The sequence below is a fragment of the Brachionichthys hirsutus genome, chromosome 15 (assembly GCF_040956055.1).
Source record: "Brachionichthys hirsutus isolate HB-005 chromosome 15, CSIRO-AGI_Bhir_v1, whole genome shotgun sequence".
Lineage (NCBI taxonomy): Eukaryota > Metazoa > Chordata > Actinopteri > Lophiiformes > Brachionichthyidae > Brachionichthys > Brachionichthys hirsutus.
In genome coordinates this window covers 12,012,005-12,029,001 of record NC_090911.1, presented here as the reverse complement: position 1 = coordinate 12,029,001, position 16,997 = coordinate 12,012,005, and the positions used below count along the sequence as shown (strand labels likewise).

Here is a 16,997-nt window from a genome sequence, read left to right as displayed (position 1 = left end):
TTTTCACGCAGGGTCTGATGTCTGAAATAACTTACGAAGGTAGTTTATATATATATATATATATATATACATATATATATATATATATAATTAATATATATAATTAATTGATTAATGTGGGAAAGGAAAATGATTTGATCAAGTTTCCCTTTAAACTCCCTGTAATAGTGAGAATTAAATGTTAGGGCATAAAATACTTTTTAAATATTTTAAATATTTAAAAACAATCTTTTCGCCTCCACCACCAGAGGGAGGCGTGCCTACAGGAGCAACGATGCTTTTATTTTGAAACGAGTGATATAAAACCTTACCGCAGTTATTGCACTCTTTACTCTTTAATTATTTATAGTTTATATTTATAGATCATCTAGAAAATAAAACTACATCCACACATTTTTTCTCCCAAAATTGTTTCGAGATTATCTTAAAAATTAAAGTTTATGATTTTAATGAATGAATTTATTCCTTCCCTCCTTTATTGATCTGTTGATGAGGCTTACTGGAACCAGGCATCCATCCTCCAACTTAACTCAACTTTATTTATAAAACAATTTAAAACAACCGGAGCTGCACATGTGCCAGACGACAGCGTGGCACAGGAAGCTTTTACTTTGAAATCCAGCAGTGTGCGTGTGTTGTCGTGGGCTGACGCTGTGGACGATGCTCGGTCTCAGCACTCGGCTCCGTGGAGGGGACGCTGTCCACACTGGAGTTTCAATGAGGTCCGTCATAACCAGAGGTTATTACCTCCTCTTCCTCTGCCTGAGGAGCAAAGATGGAAGTTGTGCTCCTCCTCCTCACCTGCTGTGTCTCGGCGAGTCTTCTCGTGGTGAGTCCTCTTTCTGCAATCGCAGGGACTAAAATGATTTGGTGTGTTTCTTTTATTTATTCTCATTTGCATGACTTGATACTGAAAAATAAAAGTCTGCATCAGCGCTTATATCCATGATGTTTAAATTAAAATTTAAATCTATCATTAATAATAAGTTGGAATCACCTGCAGGACGGTTGTGAGATCATCAATCACCACGTAAAATCATTCTCAAATCCTTTTTTTCCTCGAATGCAACGTGAGGAAAGAACCAATCAGAGAACAGCACAGAGATACGTTTATTAATAATAATAATAATGATTACATCATCATTTGTGAACTTCTGAAGTTGTTTGGACCTGCTCTTCTGAACAAGACGTTTATCTCCAGGCCACGCTTGGAAAACGATTCCATTAGCCGTTAGCCGCTAACTCAAAGAACATTATTTATTTATTTTAAATCCTCCGGCTGGAGAGAATTCTTCTTCTTCTTCTTCTTCTTCTTCTTTCCCCATCAGAGGGAGGCAGCAGCCGTTACGTAACAGAGAACACACACACACGCACGCACACACACACAAGCACACACACACACACACACAGGAGCCCGAACGCCTCATGCCCCGTTCAGACTGCATCATTCCGTTTGGCTTTCAGTGATTCCTTTTTCTTATTCTGGACTCCGGACTCTTTGTCCCGGTTCCCCTTTCGGCCTTATCGCTAGGCTCCGCCCCTCCGTGAGGACCAAACATGGTGCCATGCACCCTTTCCCGCCGAGCGACGTCTCATCCATCGGACATTTTTATTTTCGTAGTCATTTTTCCGGCTTTCAGATGAAGAGACGTTGGAGGGCGTCAGAAGTGATGTCATCCTGTGACATCAGCGCCGGTTCTGTTCTGCTGAAGTCGGGGGTTTGGGTCAGTCCTGGTCCCTGAATCGGGGAGTCGGATCCTGGGCGTGTCGAATCAGAGCTCAGCATCCCACAGACGCAGCTCGGACACGGACGGGACCCGCCCTCGTGTGAAGGTTCTGTTACACAACCACGATTATCAGCCGCACCTGAGGCAGATTACTCAGCGATGAGATTATTTTTTATTATTCTGCTGTGGGCGGTGCATTAAGTTCAATTTGTCTGCTGATTGGCTGATTGGTTGGCCGGTAGGACGACACGGAAACGAGTCGCGTCTTTTATTAAATCCTGCTCCAGGTTCACGTGTAAATAAACGTCGCTTCATCTTCATCTCGGTTCAGATCCACAAAAGTTCCGCTGAACATTTCTTCTTCTCTCGTGAGGATGTCGATGATGAGGAGCGCTAGTTAGCTGTTAGCATCCACAGAGCCGATTTCTTTCTTTCTTTCCTCCCGCAGGTCGACGGGCGCCATCCGACCTGTAACTTCCTGTTGGAGGTGGAGAAAGACCGGGCGGAGTGTCTGAGGAGGCTGAGCGAGGAGGAGGTCGCCGGCAGCCGTGAAGGTCACTCGTCCTTTCCTCACTCGCTTCCTTTTCCGCCTGTGCTTCCTTCATTCCAGCCATTTCCTTCCTTCCTACTTTGTCAGAGCGGACGGAAGCATTAGGCTCCGCCCCGGCCGGGTTCCGTCAGCGGGGACGTCCCGTTTGAGCAAACGCGCCTCATCTAAAAACGCCTTGTTGACTGTTCACTTTGCCGTCAGCAAACTGAGCATCCATTACCGGCGAGGAGCTGGGAGTTATTTTAGGAGGCTGTTTGTTCAGCTTCTGGTGTGGGGGGGGGGCGGCGGCGGGGGGGGGGGCTTTTATTCATTCAGGACCAAAGCTCCCTCAGATTCCGTCTAAATCCGGAACACGAGCGTCTCCGGTGCCAGAATGTTCTTCTCTGCCCTCCAAGTCGTTCAGTCCAACTCCAGATGTTACCTGTCCAGGTGCTCTCTCTCTCTCTCTCTCTCTCTCTCCCTCCATCGTTCATCTTGCCTATCCTCCTCCATCCTCGAAATGTGTTCACGAGGCCACCTTTGGTGTTTTTTCGGCAGGGCTGGGGTGCAAAGGAGAATGGGACAGCATTGCATGCTGGGAGCGCGCCGGCACCGGCGAGGTCGCCACCATCCGCTGCCCACGAGCCCTGACAACCGTGTTCGGCAGGAGCGGTGGGTAACCTGGGTTTCTGTGTTGACAGCCCTACTAGCTAGGCTAGGCTAGGTTAGGCTAGGCTATGGGGATCCTCCCGGTTGGGCTCCAGTGTCTCGTCTAGTTCCCGTCGGATGTACTTATTTCTGCGTCCTTCCTCCTCGCACAGGAAACGTCAGCAGGAAGTGTACGTCGGCGGGCTGGTCGGACGTCTTCCCAAACATCAGCAGCGTGTGCGGCTCGGACGCCAGCCATGACAAGGTACCGGAAATGTCTGCGCTGACCTCTTTAGTTGTCTTCTGCATCCGTCCCGGCGGGATGAGAGGCGGGATTACACCCTGAATGCGTCGCCAGCGCGTCATCAAACAGCAGGAGAGAGTCTCATAGAACTACAGGGCTGATTTCTGGGTGGCGTCCTGTCCACTTCCTGGGGGTGTCTCGTAGCTCCGCCTCCTGCGCTCTTGGCGTGGAGACCCTTTGTCCTGCTTTGGCCTCGGTGGGGATAGTCACTGCTCCCGTCCTCGTCCCCCGCTGACGACTGGTCTCCTTCTGAGCCAGCCATTGTCCTCGTTTCATTTACTGTCCCCCCGTCTCTCCGTTTCTGTCCCTCGTCACCGTTCTCTCACTTCCACTCCTGCTTCTCTTGCTCTCTTTTGGTATTCCTCCCTGTCTGCCTGCCTGCCTGTCTGTCTGCCTGTCTGCCTGTCTGTCTGCCTGTCTGTCTCCCTGTCTGTCTGTCTGTCTGCAGCTCGTCTTCTACCTGGTCGTGCAGACGTTGTACACTCTGGGTCACAGCCTGTCATTAATCGCCCTCACCACCGGGAGCGCCATCCTCTGTCTGTTCCGGTAAGATCTCCTCTTGATGCTGATCCAGATCACCACGGCGACGGCGTAGATCCAGTTAGGAGGGGAACGAGCTGCTTGGCGGAGGTCTGCGCTCTCCGAGTGACTTTCCTAGCTTCTATTGTTTAACTTTGTGACCCGGGGGGGCGGGGGGGTTAATCAGAACTATTGATCCATGCTCTGACTTTCTGTCGCCCAGGAAGCTCCACTGCACCAGGAACTACATCCACCTCAACCTCTTCTCCTCCTTCATCCTGAGGGCCGTGGCGGTGTTGGTGAAAGACGGCGTCCTCTTCAGTCGGACGTCCCAGTGCTCCGACCAGCCGTCCCTGGTGAGCCCCCCACCCCCCACCCCCCGCCTCACCCTCCCTGATGCGCTCTTGTTCCCCTCTCTGCCCTCCAGCTGGGCTGTAAAGCCAGCCTGGTGTTCTTCCACTACTTCATCATGGCCAACTTCTTCTGGCTGCTGGCGGAGGGGCTCTACCTCCACACCCTGCTGGTCGCCATCTTCTCTGAGAACCGCCACTTTATCGTCTACATGTGGATCGGCTGGGGTACGCTGCAGCCCCTCCCCCCCCCGCCCCCCCCGTGGCTCGTATCCGTTGACGACGCTCTCTTCTCACAGGATTCCCCACCGTCTTCGTCGTCGCGTGGGCGGTGTTGAGAGTTCACCTGGAGGACACGGGGTGAGCGCCCGTCGGCGTGACAACGTGATGAGCCTCTTGATTGGTTCATCATCTTAAGACGGTTCTGATCGATCTCTATCGATGCTGCTGCGTCCCTCAGGTGCTGGGAGACGAACGACGACCCCGTCCCGAACTGGGTGATCAACGGACCAATCGGCTTCTCCGTTATGGTAGAAAAGCTCCACCCCCCCCCCCCCCCGCGTGTTTCGCCCGTGGGCGTGAAAACTGTTTGACGCATCGAAAACGAAGTCGTTGCGGGGTTTCCTGATTCCTCGTTATCTCCCCCCCCCCCCCCAGGTAAACTTCCTCCTCTTCATCAGCATCATCCGGATTCTGGTTGCGAAGCTGAGGTGTCCCGACGTGGGCGGCAACGACCAATCACAGTACAGGTACTCGTGCTGGAAACCTCCTCCGGCTCAGGCTGGAAATAGATCCTGACAACAACGGCTGAAGCTTCCGGCTGGATGAAGGAGCCGGTTCGCTGCCCCCCCCCCCCCCCCCCTCTGTTTGCTGTCTGCTGCAGCGATAACGCCGCTAACGCTCGTGCAGCTCATCAGCATCTCATGATGCAGCCGCTGGAAGAAGAAGACGAGGAAGACGAGGAGGAGGAGGATCAGTATCCGGTTTATAGCGCGTTTAAATCAAGGATTAAATAATTCGTTTTTGATTTCTCCTCCGTTTAATCAAAGTTTAGTTCTATTAAGAAGCACAATGTGATGAACGCTTGGTTTGAAGTCTAATCTATTCATAGACAGCGAGATTATCCCAATAACCCAACCCTTTGGGGGGGGGGGGGGGTATTTCATCTGGATATTATTAAGATTATTCTAAAGATGGGGGGGGGGGGGGTACACAAGCGTCGTAGCTGAGTCGATTCGATCAACGGATTTGTTCCGTCTTTAATTCCCGAGGAAACGGATCCAGTTGAAATCGGATTGTGAAATTTTCACAATAAATCGCATTATAGGGGGGGGGGGGGGGGGTCTGAGCTGCTTGGCGGAGGTCTGCGCTCTCCCAGTAGATTTACATCTTTGCTGTTTTCCCCCAGGAGGTTGGCCAAGTCCACTCTCCTGCTGATCCCCCTGTTCGGGATCCACTACGTGGTTTTTGTTTCTCTCAGCGAATCCATCGCAGGAGATTATAAGATCTTCTTTGACCTGGCCCTCGGATCCTTCCAGGGTCTGGTGGTGGCCATCCTTTACTGCTTCTTAAACAGCGAGGTAAGCGACACTACATTTGGACCGGTGCCGGTTCTTGTCGGGATCGGTGACGTCCCTTTGAGGCGGAGGCTTTACCTTTACCTTTACTTTACAGGTTCAAGGTGAGCTCAAGAGGAAGTGGCAGAGCGCGTGCGTGGACTGCCGCCTGAGCGGAAGGCGCCGCTTCAGCCGCGCCTTCGCCTCCGGGAACGGTTCAGAGCCGATGGTCCGGTTTCACCGAGACTCCCGGGCCCAGTCCATCCTGCAGTCAGAGACCCTGGTGCTGTGAAGACTCGGGATCCTGCGGGGGGGGGGTAACGTCGTCCAGATTGAGCAGGGAGGTCACAAGGGGATTGGAACCCGGGACCACGTGGGTGGGTGGTTGGTTCCGATCCACAGATCTCTTTACTTGGACTCAGAAAGAACTTTCTCTGCTGTCAGAAGGTCCGACATGTTTTCCCGCTCATTTATTCCCTAAATGGATCAAGTGACAACATTCCTGGACTTTCCCAAAGCGTTCTGTGGGTCAGAACCCCCCCCCCCCCATGATGTCACACAGTAACCACGCGCTTGCATCCTCTCCGGCATATTGTAACGTTACTTTTGTGATCTAAGACCCGGAGCGGTTCAACTTTCCGGAACCCTTCCTGCCAGAGTGTGACGTCATCGTTCTCAGCGTCTCTGAGCCCAAACCAGCAGAACCGGGCCGGTGCAGAACGACGCCTTTGTTGTGTGACATTCTCTGTTATTTTGCTGTTTGTCAATGTTTAAATTTCTCTTACTTGTGCTGCAAAAAATACAAGAAAACAGGAAACCAAGAAAAATAAAAGCATGCTACTGCACTTCTTCTTTTTCTCTTGTCGCTGGCAGAACTGTTAAATAGGTGTACAAATAAGGGATATTACTATTAGTAAACTATTATTATATTACTATAGTATTATTATTTGCCCACAGCGCCACGAAGGGAGGCGCAGAATCGCCACCATCGTCCCAGGTGTCGGGTGCAGTGACCGCATCCCGCCGCTAGAGGTCTCTCTTTCGTTCCCCTCGCTAACAGTGTGTTTACCTCCCAGCCCATCGCTGCTGCTGTACTGTAGCCAGCTGGACACAAACCACCATCCACAGCCCCCCGACTAGCCCGAAAAATACTCATGTGAGCGGCGTCGCGCTGAGATTTCCTTCGGTGCTGTCTGTTATCGACACCGGAGCAAAGGTGAGGTCGATTTTTATCCGTGCGAAAACGGAACCCGCTCAGTGACAACGTAGCTGGGTAGCTGGTCAGCGACTGGCGGCGCTAGCATAGTTAGCTTAGCCGTTTAGCTGCCTTTCCTATCCCGTGATGGAGGATTTGTGAACATGGCGCCCTTCACAACAAACGAGTGGTTAGCGGTTTCGTGACGACGTGCAGATTTAGCTGTGTGTAATGAACGTTTTGGGGTTAGCTTCTCGGGTGGGCGTCTAGCTTCGCCGACGTGTTAGCTGGGCTTACCGACCGACTAGCGGTGGTTAGCTCCGTAAAAGTTTACTAGCAACGCTAGCAAAAAAATAATAAAAAAAATAGCCCACAACGATAGCCTGCGTGCCGCGAATCTTACATGCGCGTTCGGGGTATTATTTTATCACTTGTACTCATTTTTGAATGGGCTGATTAAAGTTTATCCGCTAATATTTTTGACAGGCATCGGTTTGGACGTTAGCTAGCTTGCTAATAATGCTAGCAAGAGCCAGCCTCCTGAATGCTAATGTCCTGGCCTTCTACTATTACCACCGCTTTGTTATCAAAATCACGTGTAGTATTCAGTCTCTCGTTTAAGGACATGATTTGTTGTTGTGTGTTTGACCACAGTCTAATAATCCTAATCCAGATTCCAGCTATCTGTTTCAATCCGGTTGCTATTAGCTGGCTAAAAGTGAGCGGCGGATGCTAAAAGGTTTTGCCCAACACCGCATCCTGTAAATGTGGCTTTCTGTTGATTCTATTATCTTTATAACCACCGCGGATGATTCTTGCTTTTGTGTCACATGAGGGGAATGTCAGACTTCCCGTTTTGTCCTGATTTGTCCTCGGGGGGGGGGGGGGGGTTCCATCCTTTCGGCCTGTGTGGCTTTGGTTGGCTTTGACAGTGTCCCGCATCTCGTCTTATCCGTTGTGTTGTTGGAGTTCTGTGGAGATTGTGGTTGTGGCTGTGTTTGCACCGGGGTACAGGTAGCCCTCGTTCACACCTGCTTGCGCTGGACGCACAGTTTTGGAATTGCATGGTATTTCTTCTTTTGCCATTTTATTTTTTTGCCCTCTGGCAAACTTTTGCCTTTTGTCCAAAAGACATTCACAAAGCGCGTCTCCAGTTCATTCACGTAGACTGAGGATGATGGGTAGAGCACCTGGTGCTCGATTAGAGGGGATGTGGCCTCCAAACGGCGGGTGTTTCTTCCCTGAAGACTGCAGGTCGGTTCGGGTGATTGCGGAAAATAAGTTTTTGTTCACTGTAAAAAAAAAAAGTAATCACGTCACTTCCTGTCCTCCGGTTTTATCGGCAGACATCATCGGCACAGAGGAGTTCATGTGATTTGAAGAATCGACATGATGTCAGAGTGATTGTTGCGGGTCGTTAGTCCTCGTGTTTTCTCGCCGTTCCGGCTGACAGATCACCCGAGAGACGATCTTTGATCTGAGCCTCCTGTTAAATCCGCCCTGCATGACCAGAGCTTCCTTCCTGCCTATCCTAACAGTCTAATGTCAGATGAACATTAATAACACGATACTTCCACTGACCTCCTCCGTCTTCTTCCATACGTTGTCATGTTCTATTATATTTTTATCAGAGTGCGATGATGATGTATTGGAGAATTTGTGCTTGTTAAATTTATATCCGGATCATTTTTTTTGCTGTTCCAGAAGCCGCGCACACGCCCTCTGTTTGAGCTGCATGTTGTGCTAAACTCGTTTGCTAAATGCCAGTTATGCTATTTTATTGTTTCCCACAGTTGTGATGAATAAGGAAATCATGTCACGTGTGGTGAAGAAGAGGCAGGCAGACCCAAAGGTGGTTCAGTATGTGTGGGCGTCCATCGAGGTCATCCGCAACCAGAAACAAATTGCAAACATGGACAGGATCTCCAAGTAAGGCCACCACAGATCAGACCATGGTTCACGTAAAGGTTTCCACTCACACAGCGCTGCGTGTGTGAGTGTGTGTGTGTGAGTGTGTGTGTGTGTGTGTGTGTGTGTGTGTGTGTGTGTGTGTGTGTGTGTGTGTGTGTGTGTGTGTGTGTGTCCCTTTGAAATGTGGAGACATGTGATGAGGCCCGAAATTAGTCCCGCTTCTCCACGCTTCCGTGTCCGTAAACCACGTGGCGATGAAGCGCTCCTTATTCTCGTGCGTTCGGGTGATTGAACGCGAGCATGGCGGCGTCTCCATGGAGACGTGGTTAAATCCAGCTCATTTCCAGGTTTGGTTTGGTTGTTAGCCAGGTGACGTGTAGCGTCGGGCATTGTCTGGATTTTGACGGTTTGATCCCACGAGGGGGCGGGGTAGCGACCCCGCGTTGGCAGCCAGAGGACGAGGGGACATTGTGGGCGGGCTGACATGCCGGCGGCCGGTGCCTCCGCCTTTCCTCCTGCCGTGTTTTCGGTTTTCTCTGTCCATGTTGGAGACGCCACCTGGCTGCGTTTAGCATGTTAGCATCGCCGTTATGCCGTTTCTGGAAGCGTTCCCATAATTAATTTGTGAATGTTCGAACGCAATAAGGAACCGTAGTTGGACAGATGTTGTTGGACCCGTCGGCCGCCCTGGTGTTAAATCTCCCATCAGTTTGTCCATTTGACTTTTTTTATCGATCAATTGGGGGCAAGTGGGCGGAGCTTAATGGCCGGTGACTCCTTTCAGCCGCAGGAATGACCAGATTCTGAAACGGCTGGCTTGTCTAATATGGGGAAAGTCGTTAGCGCCTTAGAACTGGCTGCATGACAAAATGAATGCGTGCTGCGAGTGGCTGTTGTCATGGCAACACCATGCAGCAGACAGCTCCGTCTCTCCCGCCGCCTCGCAGCCGTCTCCCACCCGCCGAGCTGCCTAAGAGGCGACGGCGCGCTTACTGTTGAAGCCACTTCCTGTTTGGCAGGGTCACGCCCCCCAGCGTTAGCGCGTTAGCACGGCTTCCGGCTTTCCTTGCCCTTAGATAATAGTTTACTGTGTGTGTGGCTACGTTCATGGCGGCGTGTCCTCCTGCGTGTCCTCCTGCGTGTCCAGGTATCTGAGCCGAGTGTTTGGAATGCATCCCAAAGAGACGGCCAGACAGCTGAGTCTCGCCGTGAAGGACGGCCTCGTCGTGGAGACGCTCACCGTCGGCTGCAAGGGCTCCAAGGCGGGCATCGAGCAGGAAGGCTACTGGCTGCCTGGAGATGAGATGGTGAGTGGAGTGTGTTCCTAACGGGGGGGGGGATCCGAATTGTTGCTGTGAGGGTTAGGATGTGTTTCAGTTTCTGTTTTCGACAATGATTTATGAGCGAATAAGAAAATATCAAACAGTTCATAGAAATATTCACATTTGAAGCTCCGGTGTCATCCCTACAAAATAAAAGCATGCGTACTAAAGTTAGCACGTTGTCATCGATGGGTCCGTTTCAGCAACACGCCTTTTAAACACTTCTCTCTGAATCATTTGCAATCGCAGGAGCCGAAAGCCGAAGGAAGCAAGGTAAGGGCCGACCTCTCCCCCCCCCCCCCCCCACTCGACTAACGTCATTCTGTGAGAAATCGGTTCCGCCACATGCAGAGCAGTCGGGGATTTGAGTGAATCTTTTTCTTATGCAGGTGTCAGAGGCGTGGCAGACGCCGCGTTCTGGTCGGTGCTCGAGTTGTAGGCGGAATTCAGATTCCGGTCGCTGCGCCTTCGGCTCATCACAAGGTCGAAGGTCGAAGTTGAAAACGCTCCAGGTTCTCATTCGGGTTCCGCACCGGACCAGACGCCGCCTGTTGTAGCTCAGCCTCTGTAAAACAACAAGAACAAAAAAGCTTCACGAAAGTCCGTCGCTGCTCGGTGCTCACGGGGCCACGTTTCTTTGTGGAGGTCGTCGTCGAGCTCGGAGAAACAAGCGCTTGCTACTCGCCTGCAGACACGTCGCCGCGTTCGCCCTGTTTTCTGTTTTCTACGTGACGCGCTAGCCGTGTTTTCTACGTGACGCGCTAGCCGTGTTTTCTACGTGACGCGCTAGCCGTGTTTTCTACGTGACGCGCTAGCTTTGTTTTCTACGTGACGCGCTAGCCGTGTTTTCTACGTGACGCGCTAGCCGTGTTTTCTACGTGGCGCGCTAGCCCCGCGGGGCGACTCAAAGCCGGGTCCGGGTCACATGTCAAATGGAAGCCAAAGCCTGGACCTTCGCTTGCTCATTGAAAGGACACTAAAATGCAAGACGACGCCGGCGTAGCCGCAGGTCGGTAGCAAGCGGTTGTCGTCTTTTGGTCTTGGTAGTTGTAGTTCTCCTCTGCCGTGTTCTTTAACCTCTGTCAGGCATGCTTATTTTCCTTTTTCTTCATATAATAGACGAAGCGGTGCCGGGGGGGGGGTAGCGAGGGGGGGGTTTGTGTTTTGTTTTGGGTTTCAAACCGATAACTTCCCTCCCAATGCCGTCCGTGGCAGGTAGGAGGCGGCGGGGGGGGCGTGGTCAAACCAACTTTGTGCTGTGCCCACAGGAGTGGGAGGCGGAGAGCCACGACTGGTACTGCTTCGAGTGCCACCTGCCGGGCGACGTCCTCGCGTGCGACAACTGCTTCCGGGTTTATCACCTCAAGTGTCTGTCGGAGGACTTCAAGCCCAGAGACGGCGGGTCTCACTGGCAGTGCGTCATCTGCAGGGTGGGTGGTCTCGCCGGGGACGTGGCGCCGACGTCCAGGGGGGGCCGGTTTTGCATTTTAATCCGGATCTCTCTGCGTCCTGCAGGGCAGTAAAAAGAAGAACCTGAACAAGCAGGAGATGAGCAAATACCTGCGCTTCATCGTCCAGCGCATGAAGGAGAGGGTGAGACTTCTGGGGCTCTTCATTTTCTTCTTGGTGCAAAGATTCGGGCTTTTTCGGCGCTGCTTTTCACGCCTGTGAACCGATTGATCCGGTTGTCTTCGTGGCTCGGCCTTCGCCTCGACGCTGCTGATTGTTCTGCTCCTCTGCGTTGCAGGCGATGGACCTGAACAAGAAAGGCAAAGACACGAAGCATCCCATGTACAAGCGGCTGATCCACACGGCGCTGGACGTCTCCAACATCCAGGAGGTAACCGTGACGACCGGCCTCCTCCCCGGTTTTCTCGTCCAATCGACCAACTTTCTCTCTTTCGTCTGACAGAATCTCGCCGAAGGGAAATATAAGAGCTTCGAGGAGTTCAAAGCCGATGCTCAGCTGATCGTCCACAACACGGCGATCCTGTACGGAGGTGGGTCGGCGCCGTCCGCGTTTGTTTACGTTGGCTTGTTGCCGGTAGCAACAGCCGCCGGTAGCGTCGGGTTTTTAACAGCCACTTGTGTTCGCCGCAGTCCACAGCGACCAGGCGGAGATCGCGCGGCTGCTCTTCAGCGACACCTGCCATGAGGTACCGGCGGCGCCGTTCTCCCGATCCGTTTTCCCGGCCCGTTTCCTTGAAGGTTGAATCTCTCTCTCTCTCTCTCTCTCTCTCTCTCTCCCCCCCTCCAGCTGAATGAGTTGTTGTTGTGTAAGAACTGTTTCTACCTGTCCAACGCCCGGCCAGACAACTGGTTCTGTTACCCCTGTGTGAGTACAACCGGACCGGCTGTCATTAATAAACATTGATTAACTGACACCTTTGATGGCTCCTCCCATTTCAATCTATTTAATGTAACCAAGCAGCTGATATTTAAATGGTGCATTGAATCTTTAGATTTGCTGTCACTGTTGCATCACTTGGTGTGTGTGGGTGTGGCTGTGGGTGTGGCTGTCGCTGTGGGTGGGTGTTACCCTGCAGAGCCCCAGCCATAACCTGGTCTGGGCCAAGATGAAAGGGTTCGGCTACTGGCCGGCCAAAGTCCTGCAGCGGGAAGACAACCAGGTGGACGTTCGCTTCTTCGGCCACCAGCACCAGAGGTGAGCCCCCCCGCCTTCCTTGTTTCAGAGCACCCCCCCCCCCCATCGAGGCACTGATTCCGTTGTCTTTCCCAGAGCGTGGATCCCCTCTGACAACATCCAGGACATCAAGGTGAGCGTCCAGCAGCTGCAGGTGAAGCGCAGCAACGGCTGGAAGAAGGCGTGCGAGGAGCTGGGGGTGTACCAGCGCTTCCTGAGGGACGGGCGCTTCTGGAAAACAAAGATGGAGGAGGCCAACATGCCTCACGAGCATCCCCAGCAGAACCAGAACCAGAACCAGAACCAGCGGCAACAGCAGGAAGCCAGCGGGAGGGCGGACCGGCTGGAGCTCACCGAGGAGGCGGAGTCCAGCATCTCGTCCACCAGCAACGAGCAGGTCAGAAATGTAAGTCGGGGAGGCGCGCCGGAAATATGTTCTGATCCAACCTGCCGATAAAACCCGATCAATACCAGCATTTATTCTACCGGTGGCACGAACAAGGTAAAGAGAACCCAGGCAAACGGTTCATCTGCAGATTGTTCATATTAGAATGAGAAAAGAACCGGATTTCACCAAACTGTTTGTATTTTATTTTATTGATTCTGTTTTTTTTCTCAGCTTAAAGGAAACCAGGAGCCGAAGGCGAAGAAAAGCCGCCGCTGTCAGGCGGTCGAGCCCAAAGAAGAAGCCAGCGTACGTTTATTTGTCTCTATTCTGCTCCTCGTGTGAGAAGAACTCGCGTTCCTCTCCTGGGAAGAACCGGGAGAAAACCTGGAAGAAAAATTATTATTCTTATTTTTTTGTCAGAAGGTTCCATGAAGGCCTAATTTTCCTGCATTTTAGTGGAACGTAAAAATGTCCTCCTCCTCTGTCTCCGCCCAGGACCCGGAGCCGGAGATGGAGGCGGTCAGCTCCAGTCAGGAGATCCCGGCGTCCTCGGCGCCGCCGCAGCCGGAGAAGCTGTCGGTGTCCACGCAGACCAAGAAGGGCAGCGGCGCGGCGGCGCGGACGCTGCACCGCGGCACCCAGACCAGCAGCGACGGCTCCTGCCAGAACATGTGCCACGAGAAGTACACGAAGGTCTTCAACGACGTCAAGGAGATGATGAAGGCCGACAACAAGAGGGAGACGGAGCGCGTGGTCAGGGAGGCTCTGGAGAAGGTACGCGGAGGCCCCGCCCCCCTCTCGGGCGCTTCGGCTTCGGCTTCGGGGGCTCAAGCGCCTCTCGCTTCCTTCGCAGCTCCGGGCGGAGATGGAGGAGGAGAAGCGCCAGGCGGTGAGCAAGGCGGTGTCCGGCGCCCAGGCCGAGATGGAGAGGAAGTGCAAGCAGGTGAAGGAGAAGTGCAAGGAGGAGCTGGTGGAGGAGGTGAAGAAGCTGGTGGCGCAGCACAAGCAGCTGATCTCCCAGACCAAGAAGAAGCAGTGGGTGAGTTCCGGATTAAAGGGAGGGTCTGGATGCGTCGCTCCGGCGGCGGCGGCGGCGTTTCCGTTGACCCGGTGTCCCGTCTGTGTTCCCCCCCCCCCCCCCAGTGCTACAACTGCGAGGAGGAGGCGATGTACCACTGCTGCTGGAACACCTCCTACTGCTCCATCAAGTGTCAGCAGGAGCACTGGCACGCCGACCACAAACGGACGTGCCGCAGGAAGAGATGAGCAGGCCCCGCCCCTTCACACCATACACTACTCGCCATTGGCTCACGCCGTCTCCTTCTGTCAGTGTCTCGACCCCCCCCACACCCCCCCACTCCTGTGAAAACCGCCGTTTGTCGCGTTCCTCGCTCTAATTTGACGCTTTGATTTCTTTATTTCTCTTCGCATCGTGAACCGTTGGCTCAAGCGGACGTACGGCGCCATTTATTGTTCGTGCTTTCTGTTTAGTTTTTTTTAATTTACTGCAGTGTTACTTTTGTGCTCCTGTCAGAGAATGTGTTATTTAAGTGTTTAGCAACAGAAGAGCATTAACAGAAAACGTGTTTTTTTTTAATGTAAATTTCACAAACGCCACCGCGCCCGTCGTTTGGTGAATAGCATCGCGTCTCGCCGCTAGCGGAACCGCCGTAGAGAAAACGAAGGAAAAGAAAAGGCCTGAATCACAAACGTTAATATATTTTGTCCTTGAATGGAATTATCGCTGCGGATTGCACCTTTTTATCATTTCTACCTAAAATCTTGTCGTCTTTAAGTCACTTATTGGGAACAGGGTCACAAGGGCGGCCTTAAAAGGCGCCGGCAAAATCAATCTTCCATGGGATATTGTAGTAGTTTGTTATTATGCACGCGCTCGGGTGGCTTTTTTAATCGACGAGTTTTTTACGGTCCGGTCGTTAAAGGGTGCGTCTGCGTCGGGCGTCCGGTCCGAGGACACGCAGGCTAAGTGGGGATGTGAGCATGAATGGTTGAACTGGTGACCTGTCCAGGGTGTTAACCCCCCTCCCCTCCCCTCCCCCCCGTGTGACCCTTAGGCAGTTCTATAGCTTTTAATTGGTTCTAAATTGGGAGTCCTTTTTACTGTTCTAGATCCACCAGAGGTTCCTGGATTCGTGAGGTTTTTTTGGACACTTTATTTCTTAACGATCCAAATTCTTGTAATATTTGCCAAAAACATTTTTTTTTTTTTTACCTTCCAGAAAAGAAGTGGCGAGTCCTCCCGCTCTCCTGCAACCGTCGGTGTCATTTTCAGCGTGACGTGCTTTTAACGGTTTTTTCCCGTTTTCTTTCTTTATCCTTCGCCGCTCATTCTCTGGTTGAAGGTCGGCGCCCGGTTCTTTTCTCCTCCTCTTCCTCCCAGCGAGGCTTCGTGCATGTGGATAGTTTCGTAGTTTGACTTCTTTCACAAGAAAAAAAAAAATCCAACGGCTCGCGTGTCGCCGAGCAGTGAGGATGGACCAATATAAAACTTTATGCAAATGTGAACGATCAAACTTTATTGTTTCCTTGGCTGTGGCGTGTCGATGGTTTAAATACGGTTCCTGGAATCTTGTTTTTTTTTTTTCTTCTATTTTTTGGGGCGATAAAATTGCCGCTTTTTTATTTAGTAAGACTTTTAAAGTTTGTTGAGTGTTTTCTTTGTCATGACGATTGACTGAACGGAGGGAAGAACTGCAGTTACTCTGTAGAGATGCATCTCTTCTTGTATGCGCTGATTGGTTTATCAGTTTCTGTAAATAAGCATAAATTCTCACATGGTGGGCGGGGCCTTTTGAAAAGTCCTCTTATATTGTCCCGTTTGTCGTGTCGGATCTGTTCGGTGTTCCGACTCCACATTACTTACTAATTGTGCTTAAAAATTGTCGTTCAAATCAAGTTATTCCAGTTCTAACGGGAGATGACGCAACGCACGCGCTGCAGAGATTTATCATCGAATCGAGACGAAAGAAATCAACGATTTGTTGCTGTTTTCTGACGCGTCTGTCGCCTCGGCCCAGTTTTCGTACTTCACACTAACTGAATCGTAACTTTGTGGTCAAAGAAAAAAGGTCAAGAAATTACTTTTCTGTCCAACAACCAAAGATGTTCTATTTCCGGTGACATCAATCGGCAAACCTTCGCATTAGAGAAGCTGATCAGGTTTTGTTTTTGTGCGATGAGCTTTTCCTCTTTCCGGGCCTTACGTTAAGTTTGGGACGCTTCCTCGAAGTCTGTCTCCGTTGCTTTCTTTGTTTCAGATGTTATAAACGTTGAACTGGGGAGGGGGGGGGCGGCTATCAGCGGAAGGTTAATCCGTGACGATGATCCGAAATGTTTACATTTACAGGATCACAGGAAAACTCCTGACTCCGGGAGCGAATAATGATCCAGACTGAACTGAACGCAGATTCCGTGTATCTTCTAAAGTTCCACGTCTGGATCCAGGAGAAAACCGCCGTGAGTGAGACGTCGTGTTCGTTCCAGATCGTTTCATGGTTGTTGGGGGGGGGGGGGTGGGGGGGGGGGTTAATACCTTAAATTTTCCGCACTTCCAGAGGAATTGCAGACGACTTCTGGGTCGGAGCAGAGGATTCTTGCTTCTGCCTCAGCTCATTTTCAGATTGGATCTGTGCCGTTTTCACTTTACAGCAACTCTGCAGAATTTCTTTTTTTTTTTAAATCTCATCATTGCACTACGTGTAAATAACGAACCCCCCCCCCCCCACACACACACACACACCTAATGTACTGTGTAAACGAGCCGTGTCTCTGCTTTCGCCGCTCTGGATGACTGTTTTGTACAATGTACGACTGTTATCCGGCTGTTGTTCGCCAGGCTCTGACGTTTGTGGCTTTCTTTAAGTATCTGAATATTTCAACGTGT

The 16,997-nt window shown here is 51.6% G+C and overlaps 2 protein-coding genes across 2 annotated transcripts; both read left to right on the top strand.

Annotated features, from left to right (window-relative positions):
- The first annotated feature begins 775 nt into the window (after positions 1 to 775).
- On the top strand, positions 776 to 6,449 carry vipr2 (vasoactive intestinal peptide receptor 2). The gene is made up of 12 exons (XM_068748537.1): positions 776 to 829; positions 2,176 to 2,281; positions 2,815 to 2,928; positions 3,078 to 3,169; positions 3,657 to 3,754; positions 3,951 to 4,083; positions 4,155 to 4,305; positions 4,377 to 4,437; positions 4,538 to 4,607; positions 4,735 to 4,826; positions 5,486 to 5,657; positions 5,752 to 6,449. Exons 1-12 carry the CDS (start codon positions 776 to 778, stop codon positions 5,923 to 5,925), a joined length of 1,317 nt encoding a protein of 438 aa, XP_068604638.1. The 3' UTR covers positions 5,926 to 6,449.
- A 2,177-nt stretch (positions 6,450 to 8,626) lies between these two features.
- Positions 8,627 to 14,359, top strand: zmynd11 (zinc finger, MYND-type containing 11). Its single transcript, XM_068748614.1, has 16 exons — positions 8,627 to 8,757; positions 9,887 to 10,046; positions 10,311 to 10,334; positions 10,391 to 10,410; positions 11,317 to 11,491; positions 11,577 to 11,654; positions 11,809 to 11,901; positions 11,974 to 12,061; positions 12,162 to 12,217; positions 12,319 to 12,396; positions 12,608 to 12,726; positions 12,802 to 13,102; positions 13,325 to 13,393; positions 13,589 to 13,867; positions 13,947 to 14,132; positions 14,237 to 14,359. The coding sequence occupies exons 1-16, from the start codon at positions 8,627 to 8,629 to the stop codon at positions 14,357 to 14,359; spliced, it is 1,980 nt and encodes a 659-aa protein (XP_068604715.1).
- The last annotated feature ends 2,638 nt before the right edge of the window (positions 14,360 to 16,997 follow it).

Bases quoted from the DNA above. Each gene is read 5' to 3' on its own strand.
- vipr2 (XM_068748537.1), top strand. From the start codon at position 776: ATGGAAGTTGTGCTCCTCCTCCTCACCTGCTGTGTCTCGGCGAGTCTT. The intron at 3,170-3,656 runs GTACCGGAAATG...GTCTGTCTGCAG, and splicing joins CGGACGCCAGCCATGACAAG to CTCGTCTTCTACCTGGTCGT. The intron at 4,306-4,376 runs GTACGCTGCAGC...CTCTTCTCACAG, and splicing joins CTACATGTGGATCGGCTGGG to GATTCCCCACCGTCTTCGTC.
- zmynd11 (XM_068748614.1), top strand. From the start codon at position 8,627: ATGAATAAGGAAATCATGTCACGTGTGGTGAAGAAGAGGCAGGCAGAC. The intron at 12,397-12,607 runs GTGAGTACAACC...GTTACCCTGCAG, and splicing joins ACTGGTTCTGTTACCCCTGT to AGCCCCAGCCATAACCTGGT. The intron at 14,133-14,236 runs GTGAGTTCCGGA...CCCCCCCCCCAG, and splicing joins AGACCAAGAAGAAGCAGTGG to TGCTACAACTGCGAGGAGGA.